This window comes from Ascaphus truei, chromosome 2 (genome assembly GCF_040206685.1).
Source record: "Ascaphus truei isolate aAscTru1 chromosome 2, aAscTru1.hap1, whole genome shotgun sequence".
Lineage (NCBI taxonomy): Eukaryota > Metazoa > Chordata > Amphibia > Anura > Ascaphidae > Ascaphus > Ascaphus truei.
Genome location: NC_134484.1, coordinates 5,054,183 through 5,079,369, shown reverse-complemented (window position 1 = coordinate 5,079,369; position 25,187 = coordinate 5,054,183). Strand labels below are relative to the sequence as shown.

The 25,187-nt window shown below is 52.6% G+C and overlaps 1 protein-coding gene across 1 annotated transcript in view; it reads right to left on the bottom strand.

Moving 5' to 3' along the window:
* Positions 1 to 25,187, bottom strand: part of LOC142474501 (protein scribble homolog) — a 217,753-nt gene that overhangs the window by 76,037 nt on the left and 116,529 nt on the right. The window contains exons 4-5 of the mRNA XM_075580871.1: positions 9,944 to 10,033; positions 8,164 to 8,241 (exon numbers count right to left, since the gene is read on the bottom strand). Of these exons, the coding sequence (XP_075436986.1) occupies positions 8,164 to 8,241; positions 9,944 to 10,033 (168 nt within the window). The remainder of the gene's footprint in view (positions 1 to 8,163; positions 8,242 to 9,943; positions 10,034 to 25,187) is intronic.

The window sequence follows — 25,187 nt, the reverse complement described above, 5'->3', positions numbered from 1 at the left end:
CCTCAGCACTGCTACTCCGGCACTACACACACCTCAGCTCTGCTATTCCGGCACTACACACACCTCAGCTTTGCTATTCCGGCACTACACACACCTCAGCTCTGCTACTCCGGCACTACACACACCTCAGCTCTGCTACTCCGGCACTACACACACCTCAGCTCTGCTACTCCGGCACTACACACACCTCAGCTCTGCTACTCCAGCGCTACACACCTCAGCACTACTACTCCAGCACTACACACACCTCAGCTCTGCTACTCCGGCGCTACACACCTCAGCTCTGCTACTCCGGCACTACACACACCTCAGCTCTGCTACTCCGGCACTACACACACCTCAGCTCTGCTACTCCAGCACTACACACACCTCAGCTCTGCTACTCCGGCGCTACACACCTCAGCTCTGCTACTCCAGCACTACACACACCTCAGCTCTGCTACTCCGGCACTACACACACCTCAGCTCTGCTACTCCGGCACTACACACCTCAGCTCTGCTACTCCGGCGCTACACACCTCAGCTCTGCTAGTCCGGCGCTACACACCTCAGCTCTGCTAGTCCGGCGCTACACACCTCAGCTCTGCTACTCCGGCACTACACACACCTCAGCTCTGCTACTCCGGCGCTACACACCTCAGTTCTGCTACTCCGGCGCTACACACCTCAGCTCTGATACTCCGGCACTACACACACCTCAGCTTTGCTACTCCGGCACTACACACACCTCAGCTCTGCTACTCCGGCACTACACACACCTCAGCTCTGCTACTCCGGCGCTACACACCTCAGCTCTGATACTCCGGCGCTACACACACCTCAGCTCTGCTACTCCGGCGCTACACACCTCAGCTCTGCTACTCCGGCGCTACACACCTCAGCTCTGCTACTCCGGCACTACACACACCTCAGCTCTGCTACTCCGGCACTACACACACCTCAGCTCTGCTACTCCGGCACTACACACACCTCAGCTCTGCTACTCCGGCACTACGCATACCTCAGCTCTGCTACTCCGGCGCTACACACCTCAGCACTACCCGCACTAATATTCCAGTACTACACACAGATCAGCACTACGCGCTCTGCTATTCCAGTACTACACACAGATCAGCACTACGCGCTCTGCTATTCCACTACTACATGCAGCTCAGTACTGTTCTCTGCTATTCCAGTACAACACACACAGTGCTGAACTCACTATGCACACACTGATACAAGTGGCACCCTCCTTGCGCTACACACACATTAGCACACTCACTGACTTGCGCACACTCACAGACAAGCGCACTCACTGACACACACCAAGGCGCACTCACTGGCACAAACACGAGCACACAAAAAGGCGCACTCACTGAGTCACATACACTCTAGCACGCAGTCACTGACACACTAGACCACTCACTGACACGCACACTAGAGCACTCACTGACACACTGTGACGGGAGACGCGCTTAATAACACATTTATATTTCGTGGATCCTGATTGAGCAGAACAGGTTGAGCAAAATAAACTGAGATTTATTCCCTTGATATGCAAACACACGACAACTGCAGAATAAACTTAATAATTACACTTACGGGTAGAGAAACAGAGGATAATGTCCAGAAAGGGGCAAAGCACCAGAAGATTGTCCTTTAAAATGTAGTCAATTTGCAAATTGCCCAATAAATAGCCAGTCCAATCCTTCTGTGAATGTGCAAAGTCTTTTCTGGTTCTCTGGGATTGGTCTGGATCCCCAGGGCTAACGAAATCCTGAAGCAGGGCAAGTTTCCTTGTTGCGATGTTTTTAACCCCGTGCGTTCTGGAATCATAGCCGCTGTACTAAGGTCTTATCCGCTTGAAGAAATCAGGTAGCAACAGCAACAGCAGCAACACAGCAACAACCCAGGAATGAGGGTTACAGGCCTTTATAAGGACAAGGACCTGTGAAGTGTTACATTAGCCTCATCCCATTGGCAAGGAATTATCTTCCTCCTATCAGAACCTGCCATGTCACATGGGCAAATCCTACAGCCAGCTCAGGTAACTTGGTAGCACTGCTAAGTAAAAAGGGGCCACTCATTTCTGGGGACGCAATGTCTGGAGTTTGGTCCCAAGGTGTGAACTATCCAGGATGAGTAACAGGACCTGCAACTCATATATGCATAACATTTGTTCCTTAATGCGTTACAAAGGCAGGCAGAAACAAATAGCATCCTGCCAGTACATTTTAACTGCAACAGAAAGGCACTTTATCAAAAATATATGTTTCCATTATGACAAAGTTATATTTTTTAATAGGTGTGTTCTTGGGGGGTAACACTGAGGCTGCACACCAACAATCAGGGTGCTGGCTCACTCCGTTCCTAAATTAGCAGTCTTAAAAGGGGAACAGCATATAATATTAACCCCTTCACCCCCAATACGAAATAGGGGTAACCAGCCGAGCCCACTGCCTTTATTAATGCGCTGATTACCCCCATTTTCGCCACAACTCCCCCACTCAAACCCAAGGTTTGCCCTGGCCACCACCTCTGGTGGTTGGGCTGACCTGAGGGTTTTTGAAGTCATTAGGTCTTGGGGATTATCCTGCCGGGAGAGGCCATCAGCGTTCCCATGCTCACTGCCTTTCTTGTGCTGAATGGTGAAGTTACATTCTTGCAGGGCCAGGCTCCAGTGCAAGAGCTTGGCATTCTCTCCCGACACCCTCTGCAACCAACTTAGGGGGTTATGGTCAGTGATAACAGTGAAGGTTCTGCCATACAGAGAGGGCTGTAGCTTCTTAAGAGCCCATACTATGGCCAGACACTCCTTCACAATAGTGGCATATGCCCCTTCTCTGGGCAGCCGCTTGCGGCCCAGAAATATCATTGGAGGTTCCCTGACCTCCTCCCCCACCTGGCTGAGCACAGCACCAATGCCAAAGTCTGAGGCATCAGTCTGCACCAGAAACTTCTTGGAAAAATCTGGAGCGGCAAGGATGGGTGCAGTCTTCAAAGCCTGAAATGCTTTTTCCCGGGCTGGAGACCAGACTACCAGCACAGACAGTCGCTTCTGGGTCAAGTCAGTCAGGGGTTTTGCAATGGCACTATACTGGGGAACAAACTTCCTGCAGTGCCTAGAAACGCCATGACCTGCTTCTTGGTTTTGGGAGTGGGCCACTGCACTACTGCCTCTACCTTGGCTGGTTCCGGCTTGAGGTGCCCTCCACCCACCCTATGCCCTAGGTATAAGACTTCAGTCATCCCTACTAAGCACTTGGTGGGTTTTAAGGTGAGACCTGCCTTCCTAATCCTGGCTAGCACCGCAGCTACATGAATTAAGTGTGATTCCCAGGAGTTACTAAACACAGCAATATCAACCAGATAAGCCCTTGCAAACCCTTGCATGCCCTCTAGCAAATGATTGACCAGGCGTTGGAAGGTAGCCGGTGCATTCTTCATCCCAAATGGCATCACTAAGAACTCACAGAGGCCACTTGGGATGATGAAAGCCAACTTCTCCCTAGCCTCCTGGGTCAAAGGGATCAGCCAGTACCCTTTACTGAGATCCCTGGTGGTCAGATACCTTGCCCCCGCGAGTTCATGCAGCAACTCATCCATGCGGGGCATGGGGTAGGCATCTGAAACCATCCCTGCATTGAGCTGCCGGTAGTCCACATAGTACCGGGTGGTCCCATCCTTCTTAGGCACTAGGACTACCGGACAAGCCCAAGGGCTCTGGGATGGTACAATTACCCCTAGGGCCAGCATCTCCTCCACCTCCCTCTCTATACTGCCCTTCACCTCTGCTAACATTCTATAAGCGTGCTTATGCAGAGGTCTCAGATCCCCTGTCAGCACTGGGTGCTCAGTGATGTGTGTCCTCCCTGGCTTGTCCATGAACAGAGCCCTATACTGCTCTAGCATAGCCCTGGCATCTGCTCTCTGCCTGACACTCAGCTGAGATCCTATCTCCACCTGCTCTATGGTACCTCCCTGCCTAGCCTCCCCTAGGAGATCTGGCAGAGCTATGTCCTCCTTGAGCATATTGATGTGATAGACTTTGGTCCTCCCTGTTTCCCTAACCCTTGCTAGCACTGCTGCTACCTGTCCTGGATACAAACTCCAGATCTGCCTAAAGCCAACTATCCTCTCCCTGTATGTCCCCACATACTTCTGCACTCTCTCTAGTGCCCTCCTGACCAGGAGGTGGGAGGTAGCCAGAGCATTCCTCATCCTGAATGGCACCCTGAAAAACTCACAGAGGCCATTCTGAAGGCTGAAGACTGACCCCCCCCCCTTTGCCTTCCTCTCTACACTGTCTGCCACCTCTGCTGATACTCCATAGATATTCTTATGCAGAGGATGCAGATCACCTGGGAGCACAGGCTGATCTGTACGATGTGCCCTGCCCAGCTTGTCTGAGAACAGGACCCTAGGCTGCTCTACCCTCGCCCTGGCTTCTGCCCCTGCCTGCCTACCTCCCCGGGCCCCTAGCTCAACTAGGACCCCCCTAGAAAACCCTATCCTACCTAAGAGGCCTGGCACTGCCTGAGCTACTTCCTGAAACATGTTCCCCATTCCTGGTAACAGGTTCAGGAGCATCTGCACATAATCACCCGCTTTACCCTCTGGCTGGCAGGCGTCCCAGGGGTGGCCAAAGTCTGCCACTGCCCCTGCTGCCTCCGGCCAGAAGTAAGGCTGCAACAGCTGGGTTCTCATGTGAGTGAACCCCTGATGCCCCACTAGTGGACTGGGGAAGGCTACCTGCAACACTTGCTGCCTACCCTCCCTGGGTCCCACTAACCGTCTTCTACCTGTCCAGCCCCTGGCTAACCCGGTAGAACCTGGCTCCCTACCCCAGAGCCCGCGGTGCCATAGCCTGTGGTCTGACCCCCCGCTTTCCCAGGACTCGGACGCCCGCAGTCCCATACCTTCTAAGCTGGGGTCAGCTTTCACCGCATCCCTATCTGCTGCCCCTAATTCTAACCACCCACCCTTAGTCTCTAAGTCAGGGGTAACAGGAACAGGTAAAGGGAACAGTAAGTCAGTCACTGGTCGCGACTCAGTAGTCTGGCTTACCTGTCTGGTCTCCGCAGAGGCCACTGGAACCGTTGGTCCCAAATGCAGGGGGACAGAGTTTGATTCTGCTGTGATTCCTGATGACAGGCTCTTAGGAATCGCCGCAACAGCAGGCAATTCCCCAGCAACCACACAGATCACAGGCTCCAGGTTATTGCTAAGGCGCACCTCAGCAGTTTCCCTGGACAAAACCCCCACCTCCCTCATGCCATGATTGGCACCCCCATCCAAAATGATATGGGCACCCTGTAAGGACCGCAGCCCTCCATCAGGCATGGTTCTTTGCACCCCGGTGCCCGGGAGCAAATCTTCTGGCTGCACCAGAATAACAGCAGCACCCAAATCTGGCAAGCTCCCTGCTTGCCGGTCACCAAAGGTAACCCTCCGTGGGTGCCTGCTCAGGCCATCCACAGGCTGCATCTCGACTGATGCACTTGGACATCCTCTGCTCACTGCTGCTGGCTCTGAGGTGACAAAAGCAGCATCTGCCTGGGACATCCCTCTTGGTTGTGGCTCCCTGGCTGTGCTCTGTTCCTCTGTGTGGGCCAGCCCAATCTGGGTTACTGGCCCTGCAGCTTGTGAATGTTGCCCCTGATGGGGCCCCCCAGACTGCTCACGGTCCGGGCAATGTGGCCGGAGGTGGCCCACCTTGTGGCAATGATAGCACCGTCTCTCAAGCTTGAACTCCCCAGTATAGGGCGTGTCGCTGCCCACTGTATGTTTGGGAGTCCGCTGAGGTGCAGACAGTTCCCCTCTAGCCGGAATGGCTGCCTCTCTGGGGACTGCTGCGTTGCTCACCAAGGCTCTGCTGGTTACATATTCATTTGCTGGCTCTGCTGCTTCCACAGCAGTTACTCTGGGAACGTCCTGTTCCCCGCTGACAAGGTGGGAGTGAGTGGGCCTTCCAAGCGCTGTCGACAGGAGCTCGAGTCGCTGTTCATAGCTAAGCCCTTCTCCCCAGGCGGTGAGGAGTGGAATGAGTTCAGCAGTAGCAAGTCCGGTCGCCGCAGCGACAAACCCATCCGCACCCCCTGGCACCACGCCACCCTCTTCCAGGCGGTCACTGACATCCTCCTGCTGTCCTTGCAGCCTCGGAGCTGGAGGGACCTGCACTCCGGGCTGAATACTGTCTTCTGCCACAGCAGCTGGTGGGGCGATCCTGCCCTCATATTCTTCTAAGTCCTCCTCCAGCTGACTCTTGGAACGACCGTCTGTCGTGAACCCGTACCCCAAACATCTCTCCACTATCTGTGCCCGGTTCCAAAACCTTCCTGAGCGTGGACTAATGGTGCCACTGGGGTATGAGTCCAGAGACCAGTGAATTATCTCGTGCTTCTTTGGAAGTGTGTGTAAGTTGCCACTTGTCTGAGGAGCTTGCAATCTACAAGGTCCTCACTATATTACAGAACCCCACAGGAAACTGGAATATAGGCTCAATCAGTATCTCACCAGCTGCCACCAGTTTTAAACGCCTGTGACGGGAGACGCGCTTAATAACACATTTATATTTCGTGGATCCTGATTGGGCAGAACAGGTTGAGCAAAATAAACTGAGATTTATTCCCTTGATAGGCAAACACCCGACAACTGCAGAATAAATTTATTACACATACGGGTATAGGAACAGGAGATAATGTCCAGAAAAGTGCAAAGCACCAGAAGATTGTCCTTTAAAATGTAGTCCATTTGCAAATTGCCAAATAAATAGCCAGTCCAATCCTTCTGTGAATGTGCAAAGTCTTTTCTGGCTCTGTGGGGATTTTCTGGATCCCCAGGGCTAACGAAATCCTGAAGCAGGGCAAGTTTCCTTGTTGCGATGTTTTTAACCCCTTGCGTTCTGGAATCATAGCCGCTGTACTTAGGTCTTATCCGTTTGAAGAAATCAAGTAGCAACAGCAACAACAGCAACAACCCAGGGATGAGGTTTACAGGCCTTTTTAAGGACAAGGGCCTCTGAAGTGTTACATTAGCCTCATCCCATTGGCAAGGAATTATCTTCCTCCTATCAGAACCTGCCATGTCACATGGGCAAATCCTACAGCCAGCTCAGGTAACTCTGAGCATGCTCAGTAAGCAGCTTGGTAGCACTGCTAAGTAAAAAGGGGCCACTCATTTCTGGGGACGCAATGTCTGGAGTTTGGTCCCAAGGTGTGAAATATCCAGGATGAGTAATAGGACCTGCTACTCAGAAACATCCTGATTAAGTGACACTTTAAGAATCTGATGTCTTTTATCCCCTAGACGCATCGGCATCTCCCAACCGGGGACACATATATGCATAACATTTGTTCCTTAATGCGTTACAAAGGCAGGCAGAAACAAATAGCATCCTGCCTGTACATTTTAACTGCAACAGAAAGGCACTTTATCAAAAATATATGTTTCCCTTATGACAAAGTTATATTTTTAATAGGTGTATTCTTGGGGGGTTACACTGAGGCTGCACACCAACAATCAGGGTGCTGGCTCACTCCGTTCCTAAATTAGCAGTCTTAAAAGGGGAACAGCATATAATATTAACCCCTTCACCCCCAATACGAAATAGGGATAACCAGCCGAGCCCACTGCCTTTATTAATGCGCTGATTACCCCCATTTTCGCCACACACACGCACACTAGAGCACTCGCTGACGCACGCTCACACACTAGAACATTAGCATACTGCCTGACACACACACACACAAGCAAACGCACTAACACACACACTAGAGCACTCATTGACTCACACACAAAGGCGCACTCACTGACACACACTAGCGTGCTCACTGACACACACACACTAGCGCACGCACTAACACACACTACAGCACTCATTGACACATATATACTGTACACACACACAATCACTAGCCACTCAATGACACACACAAGAGCACTCACTGACACACGCACACGTAGACACACATACACACACTAGTGCGCTAACTGACACGATAGCACACTTACAAACACATATACAATCACTAGCGCACACACTGACACGCGAGCGCGTGCACACACACACACACACTAGCACACTAGCACACTCACACGCTAGCACACAACACAGACACACAGACACACACAGACATTAGCGCGCTTTCTGACGCTGACACACACGCGCGCGCACTCACTCACCTCCAGGAGCTTGTCCCCCACACGCACCCCAGCGCGGGCAGCGGGACCTTCTTCCGCCACACGGGATATAAATATACCCTACAAACGAGAAGGCAAAGTGAGCAAATACACAGCGTTATACCCTCCCGTCAGGTATACCCTCCCGTCAGATAACACGAGGGGAGCAGATATACACGGATATATACCCATCCATCAGATAACACCACGGGAGCAGATATACACGGATATATACCCATCCATCAGATAACACCACGGGAGCAGATATACACGGATATATACCCATACATCAGATAACACCACGGGAGCAGATATACACGGATATATACCCATCCATCAGATAACACCACGGGCGCAGATATACACGGATATATACCCATCCATCAGATAACACCACGGGAGCAAATATACACGGATATATACCTATCAGATAACACCACAGGAGCAGTATACACGGATATATACCCATCCATCAGATAACACGAGGGGAGCAGATATACACGGATATATAACCATCCATCAGGTAACACCACAGGAGCAGTATACACGGATATATACCCATCCATCAGGTAACACGAGGGGAGCAGATATACACGGATATATACCCATCCATCAGTTGATCAGATTATTCTCCCCTGTCTCCCCCCCCCTGCCCCCGGCCAGTTACCCTGTCTCCCCCGGTCAGCCCTCTTCTCTTCCCCCCAATCCTCCCGCCTGATTATTCTCCCCTGTCTCCCCCGGTCAGCCCCCTTCTCCCCCCCCTGCCCCCGGCCTGATTATTCTCCTCTGTCTCCCCCGGTCAGCCCCCTTCTCTTCCCCCCCAATCCTCCCGCCTGATTATTCTCCCCTGTCTCCCCCGGTCAGCCCCCTTCTCCCCCCACCTGCCCACGGTCTGGTTATTCTCACTTGGCTCCCCCTGTCAGCCCCCATCTCCCCCCCCTGCCCCCGGTCTGGTTATTTTCACCTGTCTCCCCCGGTCAGCCCCCTTCTCCCCCCCCCCTGCCCCCGGTCTGGTTATTCTCACCTGTCTCCCCCGGTCGGCCCCCTTCTCCCCCCCTGCTCCCGGTCTGGTTATTCTCACCTGTCTCCCCCGGTCAGCCCTCTTCTCCTCCCCTGCCCCCGGTCTGGTAATTCTCACCTGTCTCCCCCGGTCAGCCCCCTTCTCCCCCCCCTGCCCCCGGTCTGGTTATTCTCACCTGTCTCCCCCGGTCAGCCCCCTTCTCCTCCCCTTTGCCCCCGGTCTGGTTATTCTCACCTGTCTCCCCCGGTCAGCCCCCATTCTCCTCCCCTGCCCCCAGTCTGGTTATTCTCACCTGTCTCCCCCGGTCAGCCCCCTTCTCCCCCCCCTGCCCCCGGTCTGGTTATTCTCACCTGTCTCCCCCGGTCAGCCCCCTTCTCCTCCCCTCTGCCCCCGGTCTGGTTATTCTCACCTGTCTCCCCCGGTCAGCCCCCTTCTCCCTCCCCTGCCCCCGGTCTACTTATTCTCACCTGTCTCCCCCGGTCAGACCCCTTCTCCCCCCCCCCTGCCCCCGGTCTGGTTATTCTCACCTGTCTCCCCCGGTCAGCCCCCTTCTCCCTCCCCTGCCCCCGGTCTGGTTATTCTCACCTGTCTCCCCCGGTCAGCCTCCTTCTCCCCCCACCCTGCCCCCGGTCTGGTTATTCTCACCTGTCTCCCCCGGTCAGACCCCTTCTCCCCCCCCCTGCCCCCGGTCTGGTTATTCTCACCTGTCTCCCCCGGTCAGTTGCCCCTTCCCTGCCTACCAATGTGCCCCCCCCCCCTTACCTCATCATCTCCCTTGTAGGGTGTGGACCCTTTGCCCCCCGCAATGCTGATCCCCAGACCCCCCGTCTGACGCAGGATGGCGAGAGTCAGCTGGAAGCAGAAGAGCATCCCCGTTAGGGAGAGGCAGAGAGGCAGAAACAAGCAGAGGGGCAGGAGTCGGGGTATATTGGGCTTATGTTCCCCCCCACTGTCCTGTAACTCACATCTCAGGGTCTCTAGGATATGGACATTTTGAAGTAAACAAGGCATGTTCACCGTGCGTCACTGCGTCACTGCGTCAGGGAACTAAACTGTGTCGCATGCGCATTAGCTAGGGATGTTGGGAGTGCTAATAGGAGGAAGCTATAGGGGAACCCACATAATGGGACGTATCAAATTCTGTTAATATCTCCCTGGTTTTCTCTGCATTAAGGAACCAGCCAGGCCAGAGATAAACTGCATTTCTCGGTTTAAAAGAGATTAACAAGCTCCCAGGAGCACAAATACCGGATGCAGCCAAACAGTCACTGTGCCCATACCCAAACCCACTCCCATTAATCAGGGATCCCTTCCTCTCTCCGGCACCTACACTGTCACTGTGCCCATACCCAAACCCACTCCCATTAATCAGGGATTCCTTCATCTCTCCCACCCTCTACACTGTCACTGTGCCCATACCCAAACCCACTCCCATTAATCAGGGATCCCTTCCTCTCTCCGGCACCTACACTGTCACTGTGCCCATACCCAAACCCACTCCCATTAATCAGGGATCCCTTCCTCTCTCCGGCACCTACACTATCACTGTGCCCATACCCAAACCCACTCCCATTAATCAGGGATCCCTTCCTCTCTCCGGCACCTACACTATCACTGTGCCCATACCCAAACCCACTCCCATTAATCAGGGATTCCTTCATCTCTCCCACCCTCTACACTGTCACTGTGCCCATACCCAAACCCATTAATCAGGGATCCTCTCATCTCTACCACCCTCTACACTGTCACTGTGCCCATACCCAAACCCACTCCCATTAATCAGGGATCCCTTCATCTCTCCGCCCTGTCACTGTGCCCATACCCAAACCCACTCCCATTAATCAGGGATCCCTTCATCTCTACCACACTCTACACTGACACTGTGCCCATACCCAAACCCACTCCCATTAATCAGGGATCCCTTATTCTCTCCGGCACCTAAACCGTCATTGTGCCCATACCCAAACCCACTCCCATTAATCAGGGATCCTCTCATCTCTCCGCCCTCTACACTATCACTGTGCCCATACCCAAACCCACTCCCATTAATCAGATATCCCTTCATCTCTCCGGCACCTAAACCGTCATTGTGCCCATACCCAAACCCACTGCCATTAATCAGGGAACCCTTCATCTCTCCGGCACCTAAACCGTCATTGTGCCCATACCCAAACCCACTCCCATTAATCAGGGATCCTCTCATCTCTCCCCCCCTCTACACTGTCACTGTGCCCATACCCAAACCCACTCCTTTTAATCAGGGATCCCTTCGTCTCTCCGCCCTGTCACTGTGCCCCTACCCAAACCCACTCCCATTAATCAGGGATCCCTTCATCTCTACCACACTCTACACTGACACTGTGCCCATACCCAAACCCACTCCCATTAATCAGGGATCCCTTCATCTCTCCCAACCCTCTACACTGTCACTGTGCCCATACCCAAACCCACTCCCATTAATCGGGGATCCTCTCATCTCTCCCACCCTCTACACTGACACTGTGGCCATACCCAAACCCACTCCTATTAATCAGGGATCCTCTCATCTCTCCCACCCGCTACACTGACCCCATACCCAAACCCACTCCCATTAATCAGATATCCCTTCATCTCTCCGGCACCTAAACCGTCATTGTGACCATACCCAAATCCATTAATCAGAGATCCCTTCATCTCTCCGGCACCTAAACCGTCATTGTGCCCATACCCAAACCCACTCCCATTAATCAGGGATCCTCTCATCTCTCCCACCCTCTACACTGTCACTGTGCCCATACCCAAACCCACTCCTTTTAATCAGGGATCCCTTCATCTCTCCGCCCTGTCACTGTGCCCATACCCAAACCCACTCCCATTAATCAGGGATCCCTTCATTTCTCTGCCCCCTACACTGTCACTGTGCCCATACCCAAACCCACTCCCATTAATCCGGGATCCCATCATCTATCCGCCCCCTAAACTGTCACAATGCCCATATCCAAACCCACTCCCATTAATCAGGGATCCCTTCATCTCTCCGCCCTGTCACTGTGCCCATACCCAAACCCACTCCCATTAATCAGAGATCTTTTTATTTATCTGCCACCTACACAGTCACTGTGCCCATACCAAAACCCACTCCCATTAATCAGGGATCCCTTCATCTCTCCGCCCTGTCACTGTGCCCATACCCAAACCCACTCCCATTAATCAGGGATCCCTTTATTTATCTGCCACCTACACAGTCACTGTGCCCATACCCAAACCCACTCCCATTAATCAGATATCCCTTCATCTCTCCGGCACCTAAACCGTCATTGTGCCCATACCCAAACCCACTCCCATTAATCAGGGATCCTCTCATCTCTCCGCCCTCTACACTATCACTGTGCCCATACCCAAACCCACTCCCATTAATCAGATATCCCTTCATCTCTCCGGCACCTAAACCGTCATTGTGCCCATACCCAAACCCACTCCCATTAATCAGGGAACCCTTCATCTCTCCGCCACCTAAACCGTCATTGTGCCCATACCCAAACCCACTCCCATTAATCAGGGATCCCTTCATCTCTCCGCCACCTACACAGTCACTGTGCCCATACCCAAACCCACTCCTTTTAATCAGGGATCCCTTCATCTCTCCGCCCTGTCACTGTGCCCCTACCCAAACCCACTCCCATTAATCAGGGATCCCTTCATCTCTACCACACTCTACACTGACACTGTGCCCATACCCAAACCCACTCCCATTAATCAGGGATCCCTTCATCTCTCCCAACCCTCTACACTGTCACTGTGCCCATACCCAAACCCACTCCCATTAATCGGGGATCCTCTCATCTCTCCCACCCTCTACACTGACACTGTGGCCATACCCAAACCCACTCCCATTAATCAGGGATCCCTTAATCTCTCCGGCACCTAAACCGTCACTGTGCCCATACCGAAACCCACTCCTATTAATCAGGGATCCTCTCATCTCTCCCACCCGCTACACTGACACTGTGCCCATACCCAAACCCACTCCCATTAATCAGGGATCCCTTCATCTCTACGACACGTTAACAGTCACTGTGCCCATACCCAAACCCACTCCCATTAATCAGAGATCCCTTCATCTCTCCGGCACCTAAACCGTCATTGTGCCCATACCCAAACCCACTCCCATTAATCAGGGATCCTCTCATCTCTCCCCCCCTCTACACTGTCACTGTGCCCATACCCAAACCCACTCCTTTTAATCAGGGATCCCTTCATCTCTCCGCCCTGTCACTGTGCCCCTACCCAAACCCACTCCCATTAATCAGGGATCCCTTCATCTCTACCACACTCTACACTCACACTCTGGCCATACCCAAACCCACTCCCATTAATCAGGGATCCTTTAATCTCTCCGGCAACTAAACCGTCACTGTGCCCATACCCAAACCCACTCCTATTAATCAGGGATCCTCTCATCTCTCCCACCCGCTACACTGACACTGTGCCCATACCCAAACCCACTCCCATTAATCAGGGATCCCTTCATCTCTACGGCACCTTAACAGTCACTGTGCACATACCCAAACCCACTCCCATTAATCAGGGATCCCTTCATCTCTCCGGCACCTAAACAGTCACTGTGCCCATACCCAAACCCACTCCCATTAATCAGGGATCCCTTCATCTCTCCGCCCTGTCACTGATCCCATACCCAAACCCACTCCCAATAATCAGGGATCCCTTCATCTCTCCGGCACCTAAACAGTCACTGTGCCCATACCCAAACCCACTCCCATTAATCAGGGATCCCTTCATTTCTCCGCCCCCTACAATGTCACTGTGCCCATACCCAAAACCACTCCCATTAATCCGGGATCCCATCATCTATCCGCCCCCTAAACTGTCACAATGCCCATACCCAAACCCACTCCCATTAATCAGGGATCCCTTCATCTCTCCGCCCTGTCACTGTGCCCATACCCAAACCCACTCCCATTAATCAGGGATCTTTTTATTTATCTGCCACCTACACAGTCACTGTGCCCATACCCAAACCCACTCCCATTAATCAGGGATCCCTTCATCTCTCCGCCACCTACACAGTCACTGTGCCCATACCCAAACCCACTCCCATTAATCAGGGATCCCTTCATCTCTCCGCCCTGTCACTGTGCCCATATCCAAACCCACTCCCATTAATCAGGGATCCCTTTATTTATCTGCCACCTACACAGTCACTGTGCCCATACCCAAACCCACTCCCATTAATCAGGGATCCCTTCATCTATCCGCCACCTACACAGTCACTGTGCCCATACCCAAACCCACTCCCATTAATCAGGGATCCCTTCATCTCTCCGCCCTGTCACTGTGCCCATATCCAAACCCACTCCCATTAATCAGGGATCCCTTTATTTATCTGCCACCTACACAGTCACTGTGCCCATACCCAAACCCACTCCCATTAATCAGGGATCCCTTCATCTCTCCGCCACCTACACAGTCACTGTGCCCATACCCAAACCCACTCCTATTAATCAGGGATCCTCTCATCTCTCCCACCCGCTACACTGACACTGTGCCCATAACTAAACCCACTCCCATTAATCAGGGATCCCTTCATCTCTACGGCACCTTAACAGTCACTGTGCACATACCCAAACCCACTCCCATTAATCAGGGATCCCTTCATCTCTCAGGCACCTAAACAGTCACTGTGCCCATACCCAAACCCACTCCCATTAATCAGGGATCCTTTCATCTCTCCGCCCTGTCACTGATCCCATACCCAAACCCACTTCCAATAATCAGGGATCCCTTCATCTCTCCGGCACCTAAACAGTCACTGTGCCCATACCCAAACCCACTCCCATTAATCAGGGATCCCTTCATTTCTCCGCCCCCTACACTGTCACTGTGCCCATACCCAAAACCACTCCCATTAATCCGGGATCCCAATCATCTATCCGCCCCCTAAACTGTCACAATGCCCATACCCAAACCCACTCCCATTAATCAGGGATCCCTTCATCTCTCCGCCCTGTCACTGTGCCCATACCCAAACCCACTCCCATTAATCAGGGATCCCTTCATCTCTCCGCCCTGTCACTTTGCGCATACCCAAACCCACTCCCATTAATCAGAGATCCCTTCATCTCTCCGGCACCTAAACCGTCACTGTGCCCATACCCAAACCCACTCCCATTAATCAAGGATCCTCTCATCTCTCTGCCCTCTACACTGTCACTGTGCCCAGAACCAAACCCACTCCCATTAATCAGAGATCCCTTCATCTCTCCGGCACCTAAACCGTCACTGTGCCCATACCCAAACTCACTCCCATTAATCAGGGATCCTCTCATCTCTCCGCCCTCTACACCGTCACTGTGCCCATACCCAAACCCACTCCCATTAATCAGGGATCCCTTCATCTCTCCACCCTGTCACTGTGGCCATACCCAAGCCCACTCCCATTAATCAGGGATCCCTTCATCTCTCCGGCACGTTAAAAGTCACTGTGCCCATACCCAAAACCACTCCCATTAATCAGGGATCCCTTCATCTCTCCACCCTCTACACTGTCACTGTGCCCATACCCAAACCCACTCCCATTAATCAGGGATCCCTTCATCTCTCCACCCTGTACACTGTCACTGTGCCCATACCCAAACCCACTCCAATTAATCAGGGATCCCATCATTTCTCCACCCTCTACACTGTCACTGTGCCCCTACCCAACCCCACTCCCATTAATCAGGGATCCATTCATCTCTCCGCCACCTAAACAGTCACTGTGCCCATACCCAAACCCACTCCCATTAATCAGGGATCCCTTCATCTCTCCGCCCTGTCACTGTGCCCATACCGAAACCCACTACAATTAATCAGGGATCCCTTCATCTCTCCGGCACCTAAACAGTCACTGTGCCCGTACCCAAACCCACTCCCATTAATCAGGGATCCCTTCATCTAACCGCCACCTACAATGTCACAGAACCCATACCAAAACCCAGTCCCATTAATCAGGGATCCCTTCATTTCTCCGCCCGCTACACTGTCACTGTGTCCATACCCAAACCCACTCCCATTAATCAGGGATCCCTTTATTTATCTGCCACCTACACAGTCACTGTGCCCATACCCAAACCCACTCCCATTAATCAGGGATCCCTTCATCTCTCCGCCATCTACACAGTAACTGTGCCCACACCCAAACCCACTTTCATTAATCAGGGATCCCTTCATCTCTCCGCCACCTACTTTCACTGTGCCCATACCCAAACCCACTCCCATTAATCTGGGATCCCTTAATCTCTCCGCCACCTACACAGTCACTGTGCCCATACCCAAACCCACTCCCATTAATCTGGGATCCCTTCATCTCTACGCAACCTACTTTCACTGTGCCCATACCCAAACCCACTCCCATTAATCAGGGATCCCTTCATCTCTCCGCCCCCTACACAGTCACTGTGCCCATACCCAAACCCACTCCCATTAATCAGTGATCCCTTCATCTAACTGCCCTCTACACTGTCACTGTGCCCATACCCAAACCCACTCCCATTAATCCGGGATCCCACCATCTATCCGCCCCCTAAACTGTCACAATGCCCATACCCAAACCCACTCCCATTAATCAGGGATCCCTTCATCTCTCCGGCATCTAAACAGTCACTGTGCCCGTACCCAAACCCACTCCCATTAATCAGGGATCCCTTCATCTCTCCGCCACCTACAATGTCACAGAACCCATACCCAAACCCACTCCCATTAATCAGGGATCCCTTCATTTCTCCGCCCCCTTCACTGTCACTGTGCCCCTACCCAAACCCACTCCTATTAATCCGGGATCCCATCATCTATCCGCCCTGTCACTGTCCACATACCCAAACCCACTCCCATTAATCAGGGATCCCTATATTTATCTGCCACCTACACAGTTACTGTGCCCATACCCAAACCCACTCCCATTAATCAGGGATCCCTTCATCTCTCCGCCACCTACACAGTCACTGTGCCCACACCCAAACCCACTTTAATTAATCAGGGATCCCTTCATCTCTCCGCCACCTACACAGTCACTGTGCCCGTACGCAAACCCACTCCCATTAATCAGTGATCCCTTCATCTAACTGCCCTCTACACTGTCACTGTGCCCATACCCAAACCCACTCCCATTAATCCGGGATCCCACCATCTATCCGCCCCCTAAACTGTCACAATGCCCATACCCAAACCCACTCCCATTAATCAGGGATCCCTTCATCTCTCCGGCACCTAAACAGTCACTGTGCCCGTACCCAAACCCACTCCCATTAATCAGGGATCCCTTCATTTCTCCGCCCCCTACACTGTCACTGTGCCCCTACCCAACCCCACTCCTATTAATCCGGGATCCCATCATCTATCCGCCCTGTCACTGTCCACATACCCAAACCCACTCCCATTAATCAGGGATCCCTTTATTTATCTGCCACCTACACAGTCACTGTGCCCACACCCAAACCCACTTTCATTAATCAGGGATCCCTTCATCTCTCCGCCACCTACACAGTCACTGTGCCCATACCCAAACCCACTCCCATTAATCAGGGATCCCTTCATCTCTCCGCCCTGTCACTGTGCCCATACCCAAACCCACTCCCATTAATCAGGGATCCCTTCATCTAACTGCCCTCTACACTGTCACTGTGCCCACACCCAAACCCACTCCCATTAATCAGGGATCCCATCATCTATCCGCCCCCTAAACTGTCACAATGCCCATACCCAAACCCACTCCCATTAATCAGGGATCCCTTCATCTCTCCGCCCTGTCACTGTGCCCATACCCAAACCCACTCCCATTAATCAGGGATCCCTTCATCTCTCCGCCACCTACACAGTCACTGTGCCCACACCCAAACCCACTCCCATTAATCAGGGATCCCTTCATCTCTCCGCCACCTACTTTCACTGTGCCCATACCCAAACCAACTCCCATTAATCTGGGATCCCTTCATCTCTCCGCCACCTACACAGTCACTGTGCCCACACCCAAATCCACTCCCATTAATCTGGGATCCCTTCATCTCTCCGCCACCAACATTGTCACTGTGGCCATACCCAAACCCACTTCCATTAATCAGGGATCCCTTCATCTCTCCGCCACCTACACAGTCACTGTGCCCATACCCAAACCCACTCCTTTTAATCAGGGATCCCTTCATCTCTCCGCCCTGTCACTGTGCCCCTACCCAAACCCACTCCCATTAATCAGGGATCCCTTCATCTCTACCACACTCTACACTGACACTGTGCCCATACCCAAACCCACTCCCATTAATCAGGGATCCCTTCATCTCTCCCAACCCTCTACACTGTCACTGTGCCCATACCCAAACCCACTCCCATTAATCGGGGATCCTCTCATCTCTCCCACCCTCTACACTGACACTGTGGCCATACCCAAACCCACTCCCATTAATCAGGGATCCCTTAATCTCTCCGGCACCTAAACCGTCACTGTGCCCATACCGAAACCCACTCCTATTAATCAGGGATCCTCTCATCTCTCCCACCCGCTACACTGACACTGTGCCCATACCCAAACCCACTCCCATTAATCAGGGATCCCTTCATCTCTACGACACGTTAACAGTCACTGTGCCCATACCCAAACCCACTCCCATTAATCAGAGATCCCTTCATCTCTCCGGCACCTAAACCGTCATTGTGCCCATACCCAAACCCACTCCCATTAATCAGGGATCCTCTCATCTCTCCCCCCCTCTACACTGTCACTGTGCCCATACCCAAACCCACTCCTTTTAATCAGGGATCCCTTCATCTCTCCGCCCTGTCACTGTGCCCCTACCCAAACCCACTCCCATTAATCAGGGATCCCTTCATCTCTACCACACTCTACACTCACACTCTGGCCATACCCAAACCCACTCCCATTAATCAGGGATCCTTTAATCTCTCCGGCAACTAAACCGTCACTGTGCCCATACCCAAACCCACTCCTATTAATCAGGGATCCTCTCATCTCTCCCACCCGCTACACTGACACTGTGCCCATACCCAAACCCACTCCCATTAATCAGGGATCCCTTCATCTCTACGGCACCTTAACAGTCACTGTGCACATACCCAAACCCACTCCCATTAATCAGGGATCCCTTCATCTCTCCGGCACCTAAACAGTCACTGTGCCCATACCCAAACCCACTCCCATTAATCAGGGATCCCTTCATCTCTCCGCCCTGTCACTGATCCCATACCCAAACCCACTCCCAATAATCAGGGATCCCTTCATCTCTCCGGCACCTAAACAGTCACTGTGCCCATACCCAAACCCACTCCCATTAATCAGGGATCCCTTCATTTCTCCGCCCCCTACAATGTCACTGTGCCCATACCCAAAACCACTCCCATTAATCCGGGATCCCATCATCTATCCGCCCCCTAAACTGTCACAATGCCCATACCCAAACCCACTCCCATTAATCAGGGATCCCTTCATCTCTCCGCCCTGTCACTGTGCCCATACCCAAACCCACTCCCATTAATCAGGGATCTTTTTATTTATCTGCCACCTACACAGTCACTGTGCCCATACCCAAACCCACTCCCATTAATCAGGGATCCCTTCATCTCTCCGCCACCTACACAGTCACTGTGCCCATACCCAAACCCACTCCCATTAATCAGGGATCCCTTCATCTCTCCGCCCTGTCACTGTGCCCATATCCAAACCCACTCCCATTAATCAGGGATCCCTTTATTTATCTGCCACCTACACAGTCACTGTGCCCATACCCAAACCCACTCCCATTAATCAGGGATCCCTTCATCTCTCCGCCACCTACACAGTCACTGTGCCCATACCCAAACCCACTCCTATTAATCAGGGATCCTCTCATCTCTCCCACCCGCTACACTGACACTGTGCCCATAACTAAACCCACTCCCATTAATCAGGGATCCCTTCATCTCTACGGCACCTTAACAGTCACTGTGCACATACCCAAACCCACTCCCATTAATCAGGGATCCCTTCATCTCTCCGGCACCTAAACAGTCACTGTGCCCATACCCAAACCCACTCCCATTAATCAGGGATCCTTTCATCTCTCCGCCCTGTCACTGATCCCATACCCAAACCCACTTCCAATAATCAGGGATCCCTTCATCTCTCCGGCACCTAAACAGTCACTGTGCCCATACCCAAACCCACTCCCATTAATCAGGGATCCCTTCATTTCTCCGCCCCCTACACTGTCACTGTGCCCATACCCAAAACCACTCCCATTAATCCGGGATCCCAATCATCTATCCGCCCCCTAAACTGTCACAATGCCCATACCCAAACCCACTCCCATTAATCAGGGATCCCTTCATCTCTCCGCCCTGTCACTGTGCCCATACCCAAACCCACTCCCATTAATCAGGGATCCCTTCATCTCTCCGCCCTGTCACTTTGCGCATACCCAAACCCACTCCCATTAATCAGAGATCCCTTCATCTCTCCGGCACCTAAACCGTCACTGTGCCGATACCCAAACCCACTCCCATTAATCAAGGATCCTCTCATCTCTCTGCCCTCTACACTGTCACTGTGCCCAGAACCAAACCCACTCCCATTAATCAGAGATCCCTTCATCTCTCCGGCACCTAAACCGTCACTGTGCCCATACCCAAACTCACTCCCATTAATCAGGGATCCTCTCATCTCTCCGCCCTCTACACCGTCACTGTGCCCATACCCAAACCCACTCCCATTAATCAGGGATCCCTTCATCTCTCCACCCTGTCACTGTGGCCATACCCAAGCCCACTCCCATTAATCAGGGATCCCTTCATCTCTCCGGCACGTTAAAAGTCACTGTGCCCATACCCAAAACCACTCCCATTAATCAGGGATCCCTTCATCTCTCCACCCTCTACACTGTCACTGTGCCCATACCCAAACCCACTCCCATTAATCAGGGATCCCTTCATCTCTCCACCCTGTACACTGTCACTGTGCCCATACCCAAACCCACTCCAATTAATCAGGGATCCCATCATTTCTCCACCCTCTACACTGTCACTGTGCCCCTACCCAACCCCACTCCCATTAATCAGGGATCCATTCATCTCTCCGCCACCTAAACAGTCACTGTGCCCATACCCAAACCCACTCCCATTAATCAGGGATCCCTTCATCTCTCCGCCCTGTCACTGTGCCCATACCGAAACCCACTACAATTAATCAGGGATCCCTTCATCTCTCCGGCACCTAAACAGTCACTGTGCCCGTACCCAAACCCACTCCCATTAATCAGGGATCCCTTCATCTAACCGCCACCTACAATGTCACAGAACCCATACCAAAACCCACTCCCATTAATCAGGGATCCCTTCATTTCTCCGCCCGCTACACTGTCACTGTGTCCATACCCAAACCCACTCCCATTAATCAGGGATCCCTTTATTTATCTGCCACCTACACAGTCACTGTGCCCATACCCAAACCCACTCCCATTAATCAGGGATCCCTTCATCTCTCCGCCATCTACACAGTAACTGTGCCCACACCCAAACCCACTTTCATTAATCAGGAATCCCTTCATCTCTCCGCCACCTACTTTCACTGTGCCCATACCCAAACCCACTCCCATTAATCTGGGATCCCTTAATCTCTCCGCCACCTACACAGTCACTGTGCCCATACCCAAACCCACTCCCATTAATCTGGGATCCCTTCATCTCTACGCAACCTACTTTCACTGTGCCCATACCCAAACCCACTCCCATTAATCAGGGATCCCTTCATCTCTCCGCCCCCTACACAGTCACTGTGCCCATACCCAAACCCACTCCCATTAATCAGTGATCCCTTCATCTAACTGCCCTCTACACTGTCACTGTGCCCATACCCAAACCCACTCCCATTAATCCGGGATCCCACCATCTATCCGCCCCCTAAACTGTCACAATGCCCATACCCAAACCCACTCCCATTAATCAGGGATCCCTTCATCTCTCCGGCATCTAAACAGTCACTGTGCCCGTACCCAAACCCACTCCCATTAATCAGGGATCCCTTCATCTCTCCGCCACCTACAATGTCACAGAACCCATACCCAAACCCACTCCCATTAATCAGGGATCCCTTCATTTCTCCGCCCCCTTCACTGTCACTGTGCCCCTACCCAACCCCACTCCTATTAATCCGGGATCCCATCATCTATCCGCCCTGTCACTGTCCACATACCCAAACCCACTCCCATTAATCAGGGATCCCTATATTTATCTGCCACCTACACAGTTACTGTGCCCATACCCAAACCCACTCCCATTAATCAGGGATCCCTTCATCTCTCCGCCACCTACACAGTCACTGTGCCCACACCCAAACCCACTTTAATTAATCAGGGATCCCTTCATCTCTCCGCCACCTACACAGTCACTGTGCCCGTACGCAAACCCACTCCCATTAATCAGTGATCCCTTCATCTAACTGCCCTCTACACTGTCACTGTGCCCATACCCAAACCCACTCCCATTAATCCGGGATCCCACCATCTATCCGCCCCCTAAACTGTCACAATGCCCATACCCAAACCCACTCCCATTAATCAGGGATCCCTTCATCTCTCCGGCACCTAAACAGTCACTGTGCCCGTACCCAAACCCACTCCCATTAATCAGGGATCCCTTCATTTCTCCGCCCCCTACACTGTCACTGTGCCCACACCCAAACCCACTTTAATTAATCAGGGATCCCTTCATCTCTCCGCCACCTACACAGTCACTGTGCCCGTACGCAAACCCACTCCCATTAATCAGTGATCCCTTCATCTAACTGCCCTCTACACTGTCACTGTGCCCATACCCAAACCCACTCCCATTAATCCGGGATCCCACCATCTATCCGCCCCCTAAACTGTCACAATGCCCATACCCAAACCCACTCCCATTAATCAGGGATCCCTTCATCTCTCCGGCACCTAAACAGTCACTGTGCCCGTACCCAAACCCACACCCATTAATCAGGGATCCCTTCATCTCTCGGCCACCTACACAGTCACTGTGCCCATACCCAAACCCACTCCCATTAATCAGGGATCCCTTCATCTCTCCGCCACCTACACAGTCACTGTGCCCATACCCAAACCAACTCCCATTAATCAGGGATCCCTTCATCTCTCCGCCACATACACAGTCACTGTGCCCATACCCAAACCAACTCCCATTAATCTGGGATCCCTTCATCTCTACGCCACCTACTTTCACTGTGCCCATACCCAAACCCACTCCCATTAATCAGGAACCCTTCATCTCTCCGCCCCCTACACAGTCACTGTGCCCATACCCAAACCCACTCCCATTAATCAGGGATCCCTTCATCTCTCCGCCCTGTCACTGTGCCCATACCCAAACCCACTCCCATTAATCAGGGATCCCTTCATCTCTCCGCCACCTACACTGTCACTGTGCCCATACCCAAACCCACTCCCATTAATCAGGGATCCCTTCATCTCTCCGCCACCTACACTGTCACTGTGCCCATACCCAAACCCACTCCCATTAATCAGGGATCCCCTCATCTCCCCGCCCTGTCACTGTGCCCATACCCAAACCCACTCCCATTAACCAGGGATCCCTTCATCTCTCCGCCCTGTCACTGTGCCCATACCCAAACCCACTTCCATTAATCAGGGATCCCTTCATCTAACCGCCCTATCACTGTGCCCATACCCAAACCCACACCCATTAATCAGGGATCCCTTCATCTCTCTGCCACCTACACAGTCACTGTGCCCATACCCAAACCCACACCCATTAATCAGGGATCCCTTCATCTCTCTGCCACCTACACAGTCACTGTGCCCATACCCAAACCCACTCCCATTAATCAGGGATCCCTTCATCTCTCCGCCACCTACACAGTCACTGTGCCCATACCCAAACCAACTCCCATTAATCAGGGATCCCTTCATCTCTCCGCCACATACACAGTCACTGTGCCCATACCCAAACCAACTCCCATTAATCTGGGATCCCTTCATCTCTACGCCACCTACTTTCACTGTGCCCATACCCAAACCCACTCCCATTAATCAGGAACCCTTCATCTCTCCGCCCCCTACACAGTCACTGTGCCCATACCCAAACCCACTCCCATTAATCAGGGATCCCTTCATCTCTCCGCCCTGTCACTGTGCCCATACCCAAACCCACTCCCATTAATCAGGGATCCCTTTATTTATCTGCCACCGACACAGTCACTGTGCCCATACCCAAACCCACTCCCATTAATCAGGGATCCCTTCATCTCTCCGCCACCTACACTGTCACTGTGCCCATACCCAAATCCACTCCCATTAATCAGGTATCCCTTCATCTCTCCGCCACCTACACTGTCACTGTGCCCATACCCAAACCACTCCCATTAATCAGGGATCCCTTCATCTCTCCGCCCTGTCACTGTGCCCATACCCAAACCCACTCCCATTAATCAGGGATCCCTTCATCTCTCCGCCACCTACACAGTCACTGTGCCCATACCCAAACCCACTCCCATTAACCAGGGATCCCTTCATCTCTCTGCCCTCTACACAGTCACTGTGCCATACCCAAACCCACTCCCATTAACCAGGGATCCCTTCATCTCTCTGCCCTCTACACAGTCCCTGTGCCCATACCCAAACCCACTCCCATTAACCAGGGATCCCTTCATCTCTCTGCCCTCTGCACAGTCACTGTGCCCATACCCAAACCCACTCCCATTAACCAGGAATCCCTTCATCTCTCTGCCCTCTACACTGTCACTGTGCCCATACCCAAACCCACTCCCATTAATCAGGGATCCCTTCATCTCTCCGTCCTGTCACTGTGCCCAAACCCACTCCCATTAATCAGGGATCCCTTCATCTCTCCGCCACCTACACAGTCACTGTGCCCACACCCAAACTCACTCCCATTAATCAGCGATCCCTACATCTCTACGCCACCTACTTTCACTGTGCCCATACCCAAACCCACTCCCATTAATCTGGGATCCCTT